Genomic DNA, 12,416 nt, shown 5'->3' with positions numbered 1-12,416 from the left:
TAAAATCCTCAAGTGCTCCACAAGCACAAATGCAGTTCCTCCTTGAAGGAGAGTAACACTGTCTGTGCTTAAAGGTGACAATTGAAGTATAAACAGATGAAAATCAGAATTATCATAAGGGTCCATTAATTTCAAGCTACACCAAGCATGATCTGTGAAGATATAATCACTGAGAAAGGCAGACAAGCTCCAAGTCGGAGGTGTGCTTGATCCAGATCCTGCTTTAACACCCAGTGAAGTGAAAACTCAGGTTTTGTGGATAAGACTTTTTTTGTTTCAAAATTGTCTGCTGGGTCTAATAACTGCGGGGGAAGAGTGAGACTGAAATTGAATTATTTTCTGGTTTTGTTCTGGTTTTCCTACCTAACAGAAACCCAAACAGTTGGAAAACAAAGGTTTTTGAATGACTTGTTGAGAATGCTCCTCTTGTATAAAATGGAGTGACAGCCTCTCTATGTTACGGTCAGGAGGCTCATGTAAGACCAGAGTTCCTACTCCTGATTAACATTAACTGCAGAAATGAAGAGTCACCCTACACCACCTATGAGTGTCAGGACATTGTGCTGTATGCAGTACGTTGATTCCAATCTGCAAGCAGAGGATGAAACTGAATTTTCACTCTAGCTAATCACAAGTCTCTCTGGAAACCCGTATTTTCTTCACAGACAGCTATGTCTTAAAAGCTTTTCCTCCACCAAAACTGCTTTTTTTCTGTAAGGCTTGATTGCAGTTCCCCTCACATTCCAGCTGTTTACAAACTACTGTGAAATATCCTAGAGTCATTCAGTATAGAAATCCTTCAGTTTTGCAGGCATAAAATGGAAATGTGACAATTTCTGAGAAGAGTCCTACCTTTCAACTATTTGTTCATGGTATTTTTTCCAGGGACCTTTGAGGTATTGAAGCACTTCTACTGTACTGAAATGCTGGACCTAGGCCAGCAGAAAACTCCCTGTGCAGGGATCGCAGCATTGGTGTAGAAATCACTGCAGCGTCACCTCTTTGTGAACCAAAGCCTTAACCCAACAGGGAAAATCAACGGGGATCTTTACTGAGAATCAGAGTGGGTATTTAATGTGCGGATGTGGTGTCATACTCAAACCAGTTAAAAACTGCGACTGCATTTGACCTGAAGTAGATGTGAAAATAGTTGTCATTTATGGAGAGAATCTGGTTAATGGAGATGCTTTTTAGCCACCAGGTAAGGTTGGCTGGACTGACAAGAGACAGGAAAACAGAGGTATCACTGAGAATAACAGGGGAAGGTGGACAGAAGGTGGGGGTGACTCACGAAGAAATTAACCAATTTCTGGAGACTATATGAATTCAGAAAATTCACTTCAAATCTTTCTAAAAATCACAAAAAGCCGAGATTTCAGCATTTCCTAAACTCTGTAGCCACTATATCCATTCTGAATTCAGACGCTTTTCACTACTTTGAACATACTAAGTAATATAATTACATAAATCCTGTTCAATGTTAGATTTGAGTAGAAAAAATACAGTACAATAAAGTTGAATTTTTTTTTCTTATAATTTGGTCCTTATCTAAAAAATAGAGTATAGCTCTGTGGAGGTTCTGTTCTTCCAACTGCTTGTTGCTCTTCTAAAAATTACTTACAAAAAGAACAAAAAAGTTTTTAAACGATCTGCGTGTGCAGAAGTTTACTTGTCTGGCACAACTTAACAATCACACAAAAGGAAGATTTTATTAAAATGAAAGCTTCTTAGCAAAACCACAGCTGTTGCTCACAGCATTGACTTGTGCCCAAAGCCAAGAATCTTCTGCACAGATATGTTGTCTGAACCATGGCTAACGTTCAATACTGTCTTATTCTGCAGCCAGGGGTATTACAGCAGAATCCCACCTTAGAGGCAGAGCTGTTTAAAAATAAATTATCTTGTTCCCACAATCACAAAGAAAACCCTGAAAACTACAGTTAACTCAGCAGCACTCTTGATATTTATTTCACTATCACTTCCACCAGAAACATGCAAGTGGCATACATATACCACCCCACACCTATTCCTCCACACTCAACTATTGAGGAAGTGCTGTCTGCCTCCTGACAAGCTGATAGATCCAGTGCAAAATTGTCCACTGCTGTGTGTACTCCACAGAGTGACTGAAGAGGCAGCACAAAAGTAGCTGACTTTGATGGTATCCTTGGATGTGGGACCCTGAGGGATGAGCTCAATTGTGTACATTTCAAGGGGCACTCAGAAACAGATGAGGTTCTACAGAGCTGCGGGGTGCCAGAAAGATTTAAAAGAAGGAAACAAGTGATACGCTCTCTAAAAACTGGGCTGCTAAGTCCTTGTGAGCAAAGTGTATTCTTCTCCATACCTGTAGCAAGGAGATGCTCCCTCCACATTGAGAAACCCAAAGTATCCGTTTCTGCCTCCCAGCCTGGAACGCTTCTGATGTTTGTACTCACAGCAACAGCTCAACCTGTCCACTTGTATCCCATTGAGAAAAAAGGTGAGGCTGAATGGGAAACCATGGTGCCTTTTTGAGACAAACTGAAAGGTCTCTGTAAGTATAGAAAGGAAAGGGTTCAAAGAAAAAGGTTATGCTTTACTGTCAGCCTATTGCAATCGTTGTATCTCATCTGCATCACCACCAAAGCACCCAGCCCTCTCAGGTCAGGTACTTTGGTTCTTGGCTTTATTAAGTAGTCGGTAAAACTCCTCCCCCGACAACAGCCTTGTCTCTTGCCGAGCCAGGAGTACCAAGCTGGACACACCTGTGACAAGCGAATACATATTCAGTTTGGCTGCTCACTGCTACAGCAGAACAGAGACCAGAGCCTCCCGTCTCAAAAAACTTAACTCTGCCACTTGCCTTACAGGAGCATACATTATGCACAGAAAGTTTAGGATTCCTGGCATGTGTCTACATGGCGTAGTGCAGCAGTATGTTAGAGCTCCTGCAGTGTAATGCACACGTTCCTCAGTGCAGCACATTGCAGAGCGCGACCAGGTTCCAGATCAGCACAGCTGCAATATTAGTGGCTCTGGGCCTGCAATAATACAGTCGTACTCAGAGCAACACTGAACAGCTGAAAGACACTGTTTCTGGAGCCATTTCAGGCTACTCTGCAAAGGTATTTTTCGGCATCCAGGCCTTAAGGGCACTGAGGCTGCTATGCTACTCCATGCTGGGTGGGGGGACCGGGTCGTACTCTCTTAACCCACAAGTCATAGTATCCGTCCAAAGTAAACTGAGCACACACCAGCAGGGAGGAAGCCACACTGCACTCCAGCAGGTTCCCTAGTAAGTGTGAATGGGGCTCGGGACAACAGGAGCACACACAAGGGACACCTTCCGCACAGCTGGGACACAGCTGTGACAAACGCCCTAAGCAGATCTGTGGGCACACTGCAATGCACCCATAACCTTAGGGGACAGGCTTAAGTGCGGGGATCTCCGCACCATCTTCCCATATCCAGTGAAAACACAAATGCAAACACAATGGGTTCTGTGAGCTGGAATGAGGGGTGTGATCTGTGGAATCACTCTTCCTCATAAGAGAAAATCTCACAGTAGTTTCCTCTTCCCAATTTCCCAGAACACAATTCACCTTTTACTGGTGTGACGGAATCACACACACATAAAAGAGATGGGAATTGGGCTCCCACTGTGTACTTAATAAGCAACATGCATAGTAAGCAACATGCATTGATGTATTACAGCATGTCAGAAACAGATAACTCCTATTTAAGGATAGTTTACTGCTACAACTACTTTATTAACCATACTGTAGCTTAGATTAATTTTGTATAGAGATGTATTTTGCTAAATCAGTTCTCTAAATTCATTCTACCACAATTTGCAAAAGCAATTGTAACTTCACTTTCAGTCATGAAACAGTAGGTCCAGATTTAGCGTGGAGGCAGAGGGTATAAAAATCCCTGGATGCATCTTGACTGAGCTCAGATGAAATAATTTTGATATCAAATCAATATTTTAGCCAAAAAAAAAAAAAAAAAAAAGATATTGCCAGAATCAGTATGAACTCTTTGACTCTCTTACCTCCTGGCAATAGCTTGCCTTTGTAGACGCAAAGGTTTTCCCCTCCGCAATGCTGCTGATAGATGTTGATTTCATCTCTGTAATCAGCATTATTGCGAGATAAACGCACACTTTTCCCTAGAAAGACCATGGTAACAAACGCGTTGCTGTGTAACGAGGGCTTAGGGAATCCTCCAGAATTCTGCAGCAGGAAATACACAAAAAATGCATTCAGCTTCCAACTCTAACAAAAGGTGAACACACAGATCATGTATGTGCGGCATACACTTGAGACTTCCAGTCTTTTAAGATAGGCCTTGAGCTGCTGAAATTGGAAAGTGTTTTGTAACGTGCAGAAGGGCAGGAAAATATTTTGGACTGAAAATCCATTGCACTGAATTGCTCAAAATTGCAGGGACTAGGTTTAATGACCCATATCGCCCCTCCCAGTCCTGTGTTCCTACAATTTCCTCTACAGGAGTCAAAACTGGCTGGAGCTGTAGCGTAACAGATGAAGTTTTCATATACTCAAAGGCATTTCATATATCCCTCTGAAGTTCTGGTACTAGATATGGTCAGAGACAGGATCAGATTGACTAAGATGGAAGGCTTTCAATAAGAGTTGCTATGTTTTTTTCTGTCCAAGCACCTTTTTTTCCCCCAACTGATGAAAAACATCAAGCGTTTTAGTATATAGAGAGATGGGTGGCAGTTATATATTTTAATAGTTACAAATTTTCTTTTGTTCAAAAATTCAGTGGATCTTTGTACAAACTAGGTATATACATCTTTCAACATTAGGCGAATACGTCAACAAGGAAGGTAATATACCTATACGTAAGCTGAGAAGTAGGCAGAGATAACTTACCTTTGTTAAAAGTTGCTCTAAGCCATTTGGCGCAGTGATGGGACGATATCGTCTGCCTCTGAACGTCCCACTTCTCACTGCATTTACGTTCTTGTCTCCTTTTTGCACAGCGGGAGGTGGCACCGGTATGAAATAACTGTTAATGATGGGGAGTTGACATGGGGGTACACCAGACTCATATTCCATCCAATTCTTAAGTCCTAACCCACTCCTCTCTCCCTGCAAAAACATTTTAACCAGGATAAACAGGTTATGAAAAATAGTTACCAAGCATATTGAACTAACTGTGGTTTGACTGCTTTTTACATTTAGTAACTCACATACTTCTAGAACAATTCCTTAACTTGGTGCTTGCAATTTTGTTCATGAAAACATTTCTGTGCTAAAACCTTTTCTTTTAATTTGCAAAGCAACAGGCAGATTGCTTGAAAATGTCACCCTCATAGATATACAACATTCTAAACCACGTACTACTTGTAACCATGCAGAGTTCTGCTCACAAGCAGACAGAATACTGCACAACCCCACAACACTGCTGCATTCTCTCAGCTGGCAAGCAAATTCCAAAGCAACCAGAATCTTCCAACAGTAACATCATTTGGCATCAATTATACAAGACGTGGTTCAAAATGCTTCTTTCCCATTTGTAGTGGAGGTTTAGTCCTCCTTCAGGATGAAAGGCAGAGAACCAGGGCCCTGAAAAGCAAGACATCTCTAGAGAACAACCTCTGCAAACATTGCATGCTCTGGATCTGATTTAGCTGTTTTGTCAGTGGCGAGCATTAAAGAAACCAATTATATCGCCCATAATTGGAGTAGACATAGATAATGCCAGCAAATTATTGGAGAAAGGATAGTGACCATCACAATACAGAGGAACTGCATAGCAGAAGGGAGCTATTCATACAGTGTCTGCCAGTCAGGGGTAGCAGGTCACAGTCCCATTCCAAAACCCTCCAGTCCCATGGAACTCCGAACACAAAGCGAATTACAAAATGTTTTTCTAGAACAGAAGACAAGTCCAAATCTCGCCTGAAAGTAACTGCATATATATCAAGATTATGTTTGGCTACTCCAGAAAGCTCTCACTCTCCAAACGCGCTAGTATGACCTAGTAGGAGGAACGGTAAAAAAAAAGAAGTGAGTTTTTTGCTACTTTCCAGCTGTCGATGAAGATGAAAACTTAAAAGACTGTGTGAAAATATTCCTGAGTTATTAACGTTAACTGAGTGGCTGCCTCCCTCTCTACATAACAGAAAATCTATGTAGACGCAGAAAATTTTGCATGGAGAGAGATTTTACACCATGAAAGAGAAGTCACCACATTTTTCCTGGCTGTGATCAAGAACTGGGCATTAGACCAGTAAGAAAATGTCTTGAAAATTAAGGGGAGGTTAAAAAGGAGAGTTTAAAGAAAAGCTGATAACCATTTGGTAGGCATGTTGCCTGCAGTATACAGTTCTGGGAACTACAGTACTAAAGCAGTACCATAAAGCTGTCCCTAAAATTATATTATTTTCAGAATGAAATATGGCCTCACCCCACTGGCAGACTGCTCATCATTTTCAAGTGCACAGCACTCTCGTTTAGAGCTTGAAGTCTTTGGTACAGATCCTGCTCCAACACAGCTGCGACGTGGCTGGAGGCGATGCGGCTGCTGCGCATTTCCTGGAGCTGTATTTGGTCGGCAGGAAGCCTAGAAAAGGAGAAAGCAAACAGCTACAAAATCTCAGTGTATAGTTTCCAGTGCAGAGCAGCATCATAAAGAAAAAAAAATAGCACTGATCAAGATATTTGGAGGTGATGAGTGATTCTCATGTACCTTCAAGGAAACAAAATTTTCTAGTCTGCCTCTGAAGAGTCAGACCCCTTTAGGCATCTCTAACTGGGCATCCAAAAACTGGAGCATCCAAAATAACTCTTGGGCATAAAGCTAGGCTTTGATGCTGTCTCTTCACAGTGCAGCCTTGAAGCAAACATAATAAACTCATAGCAGCTGTAGCAGTGTGCTGTGTTCTGGTGACTTCAGCGCATGGACACTGAGAGAATGCGTGACAAAGGCATGCCTATTTTTGTTCAATACTCAGCATTTTTCTGACTTTATTTCATCTTTTCCTTGTAAACCCTTCAGAATACAACATTAAAATGTTAAAACCTAAAAAAACTGTTTAACTGAGTTAACTCACGATCTTAGGAAAGGCAGGCTCCTTGGATCGCTGTTGATGAGAAGGACGTCCACCTTCATAATCAACTACAGGTCCAGGTGCCCTCTGTATGCGATGAAGAGGAAAAGGTCATTCAGGACTGAAAGCGTCTCTTCAATCTGCACCAATTACCATTATTGAAATGGAGAACCAGTTAAAACTGGACTACATATTTGACCTTTGACCTTAGACTTTAGTGTCATACTTCAAGAGTATATTAACATTCCTTCTCTGCCTGTTAACAGAGCGTAAGAGGCTTCTGAGCCAGAACTCGAAAGCATGGCCTTCTGGAAAGAGCTTTAGTCTTACCGCACCCCTTCAACTCTGTTTTCTAAAAGAGATCCATTGCTTGCAGGATTTTACAACATCTGTAAACTTGCCTACATCCACAGTATTCATTGACAACATCCACAGTAGTCATTGACAATACTTAATGTACTGACACTGGCCTAACTTGGGTGATAAGGCAGACAAAAGGGAAAGATTAAAGCAGATTTATCACAAGCAAAGCTGTTTTTTTCTAAGTTCTGAAGTGCCATTCCTGCAACACGGGCCTCTCGAAATTTCTCTCTAATGACACAATCCCGCAAAGAGGAAATCAGCCTCAAGTGATGAAGAATGAGGCCCTAATCTGCAACAATCAGGGCAGTCAATGCTCTAGACTAAGCACAGATGTCATAGGTATACATGCATGCCTTCGGCCATGTGTGCTTACATTATAGCATATGGAGTATTTGGTGAAACTCACCCGTTGTGAGTGACCAGCTGCTTCTCCAGCCACTAAAGGACAGAGCCTGTAATGATTTCTTGGACCAAGTGGTGGATGCGGGCAGTGCTTAAGGCTAGCACCTTCCACTGCTCTTCTGGATTGTTCCACCTAAAAGAATAGAAATTTACATCTCTGAGGTACTAAATACTCTTCACAGCAATCTTTGAGCTTGCCTTCTGTCTGTCTTTCATTGGACAGCTATGACGATCAAATTGCCTAGACACAATGGAACACCTGGTTAAGGAAGGAAAGGAAATCAAGGGGAGAATGAGAGAGGGATGGGGGGAAGAGACTTGTTCCCATCTCTGGTTCATTTCCCTGCAGCCCTCTCCAGCTGCAGATCCCCCCCAGTTCAATTCATCTGCCTGTTTCTCTGTATCTCCCAATTCTTGGGTTGGTTGAAGGTCCCTTTCTTTTTTAAATTTGAGTGCATCTGCCACTTCCTTGCTCTGACTGCTGTCCCTCCCTACCTTTCCTTCTCAAAAGCTCCACACTGGGCTGACTACCCATCTGGAAATAGATAGCTATGTCTCTCATCCTCCCTTGCTCAGCCATCTGTCTTTCTCCTTTCCTTTTAGATTAGCTACTCAGCCAAATTCACTGATGTATGAGGTGAGAAATACATTACACTGCTAATTCCAGCCAGGTTCCTGTGTCCCAGTGTGGCATCACAGCAAAGGTACAGATCCCGTATCTGGAGGCATCTCCCTTACGCTTCTCACTGAGGGAAGCAGTTTTGGTTTATGTTCCAAAATTATCCAAGTCCAGAATCCCTTGACAGGGTGCCTTAGTCGTTGCTTCCGCTGCGGTGACTTTCTACCAGCAGCAGTTCAGTCAGTAAATAATGCCTTTGCATTACCATAGTGATCAGTGTTTTTCATTACAATCTCCTCCTTTCTTTACCTGAATAATTGCTCAGAAATGTATTATTTAAAATTAAAAAGATTTGACATTTTTCTTCAACTGGTCAAAGAAGCAGCTAGCTTCTCAATGCATTCTTCTCAATGTATGCAGGCTCCGAATAAAGAAATAAGATGTTGAGCATATTTCAGCCAAAATGACAACCACTTTTCCCATATGAGTCCAAGTGACTTCATGGGGAGAAGAACCATTGGCTTCTGTAGGATTTCCATGACTCTAACTACAGGATCAAGCCCTACCTACATGACACCAGAGTGAAGACTTCTGAAACCTCTTTTCATTACTTACATCTGGTTGTGCTAAACATCATGTGGAGAGGCAAACGACTGAAAATGTGAGCTCAGTGCTCAGCAGCAGTCAAAAGTAGATAGTGTCTAGAATTACGAAGAGAACTGCAACGTGCGTCTTAAATTATTCATCCAGTTCTGGTTCCCCATTTCAAAACAGAACTAGTAGAACTAGAAAAGGTAAAAAAATGGCAACAGTAATAAGAAGCCTGGAATGGCTCGTGTATGGAAGATTCAATAGACTGAGGGTCTTCAGCTTGGAACACTGTATGTGTTGTAAAACCACAAATGCCTTGGAAAAGGGGAGCAGTTATTAACTTTTTTCATAACAAGAACAATGGAGCATCAAACAGAATTATCAGACAGCAGATACATTAATTATTGTGCAGAAATGCAAGGAAGTACCATTTCATACAACTCATAATTAAATTCCACAACCAAGAACACTGCAGAACCAAAATAATAAGTAGATTCAAAAGGAATCATGTGCATGAATGGAAGTTCCTGAACTGCTGGATAGAGGAAGAAGGAGATGTTAGCTGGGGCGGGATCATCCTCTACTTGCCTGTTTCTTCTACTTTTTCCAAAAACATCAGAGACAGGACACTTGACTCAATGAATCTCTGGCCTGACTCACAGCTGTTATTTAACACAGGGCAAAACTGCCATGTCCCATCAGTACTCAGTAACGTTCAAGCCTTACCCCGATTTTCTGCACCCTCTCCTTCCTCGCAGAATTTTCAAGGTTCTTTTTTGTTTCCAGCTGATGACGACGCTATGAATGTCAGAGAAAGAGAAATCTCATTAATGGACATTATGAGATGTCAATGAATGTCAGAACACTTGCTTCTGTTCTGCTTATCACTTGCCTCCTCCCTGGTCATTACCTTCATTGAGCCCTACTATGAAACTACTATTGATTCAATCCATTTGCATTACACCTGCATACATTAACTTGGCAAGGGGACAACTGAGCATTTGTAAAGTTGTAGGGACCAACTCCATTCTTGATACGTAACAGGAATGTGCCCAAATTTTGTACTCGGATAAGATATATAACCATGTTCCAACTATTTTGTTTTAATTAGAATTTTTTTAAGCAAACTAGCCCTGTGAATATCATCCCATAATCTGATGACTGCCAAAGTGCAGTAAGTGAGCCAGGACAGTGTATGTTCTAATGACAGTATGGTTTAACAACTAGAGGCCAATGGAGATTTCATGTGAGGGACGTCAAGCACAAAGATTGTCCTTTCTTCCAGCAGGACAGAGCCTTTCAGGGGGACTTGAGGGCACAGCTACGGAAACCAGTCCAGTACGAGTTAACAGCCACTGGCTGTCAGTAGGGAAGTATCTGAAAAGGTTTACACATCACTAGTAAATGCATACCTGTATGTCAAGAACCTTATGACATATGGCCTGAGTCAGGCGCTCCTGTACGTATTTCTGGTGATCCCTCTTCATAGTATTTAGCTGGTATTCTTTCTCAGGTATTATTCTGCCACTCCTTGAGATCTGTCACAAACAAATAAAGTGTAACTGAAAAGAAGATGACAGAATAAAGTATGTTTTTCAACAGAGTGCAATTTCCCAGAAAGACTACTTTCTCTTCCTGGTTAGCTACCACCTCTGCTTCTGCCATGGTGCTGGAACTCACCTTCCCAGCACAGAACTGTAGTTTCTTTGACCCCATGGAACCCATCAGCTAAATGAAGAGAGCAGGAGAGCAGCAGACACATTTTCTAACAGTTGAGGGCTCAGCCTTACTCTTCATGGGCCATTGCCCAAGTCAGCGGAGGGGAATTAAATACTTGCCTTCCTACTGTGTAAGGGTTGCATCTACCTGTGCTAAACAGAGTCACGCTTAGGAGTGCGTAAGTATTTTTTAAAATATTCAGCATACTCACCTTTAGCAAATCGTTCAGTTTTCCATTAAACACTTTTGAAAAATAACACTGAAGCTATTTAAACAGCTAGTAGAGTCAAAGACACTTAGATTTCACAGTTTAAAAAACCTAAGAGAATCAAAATGATTTTGTATATTTGCAAACTGAAAGATTTTGCAGAGGCAAACTCCAATGAGCAAAAAGAAATATGGAGCAAAACCATTAAAACATTCTGAATTTATCAAAACGTCTCCATGAAATATCTTCTTCTGCCTGGATGTGAAATACAAGCAGATTGACAAACATTCTCACATCACCGTAATTGTGCAGTAATACAGTGCCATATGTAACAACTTACTGAAACTGCATTACTGAGCAGAAGCTCAGGGCTAAGCCAAGGCTCTCCAGTATTTACATACATCATCAGTCCATGTCAGCCACTGTTCCCAGTTTCACACAGATAAGCATTATGACTGTTGCATTACAGAAGGTGTAGTGGAAGTGTAAGCTTGATATTCTATGGAGTATGGCCTCCATATTGACTGTTAGCACATCACTTCTAGTGTGGAGTCATCATCCACCAGCAGCCCCCATGCCCCAGGTGGCCCTTGGACCTTGACGTCCTGAAACGTGCTCAATGCCAGCTACAGTATTTCCTCAGCTGGCACTAGTGTCTTCAAAACCACTCAGCGCACAGAGCTAAGCTCTGAGCTCTGTGCTACTTGTCTTTCTGTCATTCTGATTTCAGTAGCGGAGCCTTGCACACCACCGCCCTGTGTCCCTGCGATATCTAGCTGACCAACAGTAGATAATAATCCAGTGGGAAACGCTTGGATTAAACAAACCTGCCCTCAGTCTCAGTGCGATCGTGTGGCTTTCATCTGACACAGCATGATTTCACATGTTTGGCTAGCTGGCCGAATTCTTACCAATGACAACACATACCTTTAACAACTAAACGACAGAACCATCAGTGGTTTGACTTACGCAATATTAAAAGAAACAAATAATCTTTTTCTTTTTTCTCACAAAAGGAAACTTTTCAATCTTACCAGTCCTGATCTCTGAAGATGGCGTCTTATCCTGGTATTGCTGAAATAGCCAACCAGGTGTTTGTCTGTAAGGCTATTGTAGCTCGCAAGAAATCTGAAATAAAATCAATACAAATGCATATAATCCCCTTGACAGCCAAATTATTACAACTTAAGTTATAAAGACTTACCCGATAGTTTGCTGCACAAAATGCTCTCTTGATGAATCACGCCCAGCATTTTGTCAGATAAATGCCCATTAGATCACGTAAAAGCAACAGCTTACTGCCTCCAGAAGATTTGTATCAGAAACAAGGGACTTCTACCTAAGATACAGCAGCTCGGCATCGAACGGCATACCACCACCAAGGCGCAGGGTCCAACACAGCAGAGCCCTGAAAGTCTCCTCCAAGACCAGCTCCTGCAACAGCCTCC

At 41.9% G+C, this 12,416-nt stretch overlaps 1 protein-coding gene across 1 annotated transcript in view; it reads right to left on the bottom strand.

Moving 5' to 3' along the window:
* LOC142593565 (uncharacterized) overlaps positions 1–12,416 on the bottom strand; it is a 55,128-nt gene that overhangs the window by 39,809 nt on the left and 2,903 nt on the right. Inside the window, 9 exon segments of the mRNA XM_075711214.1 lie at positions 2,348–2,534; positions 4,037–4,217; positions 4,884–5,102; positions 6,424–6,579; positions 7,070–7,153; positions 7,836–7,964; positions 9,768–9,839; positions 10,454–10,579; positions 12,003–12,096. Coding sequence (XP_075567329.1) covers positions 2,348–2,534; positions 4,037–4,217; positions 4,884–5,102; positions 6,424–6,579; positions 7,070–7,153; positions 7,836–7,964; positions 9,768–9,839; positions 10,454–10,579; positions 12,003–12,096 — 1,248 coding nt within the window.

The sequence above is a fragment of the Pelecanus crispus genome, chromosome 5, assembly GCF_030463565.1.
Source record: "Pelecanus crispus isolate bPelCri1 chromosome 5, bPelCri1.pri, whole genome shotgun sequence".
In the NCBI taxonomy this organism is placed as follows: domain Eukaryota; kingdom Metazoa; phylum Chordata; class Aves; order Pelecaniformes; family Pelecanidae; genus Pelecanus; species Pelecanus crispus.
The sequence above is the reverse complement of the archived record's forward strand: the minus strand, read 5'-3'. Positions and strand labels throughout refer to the sequence as shown.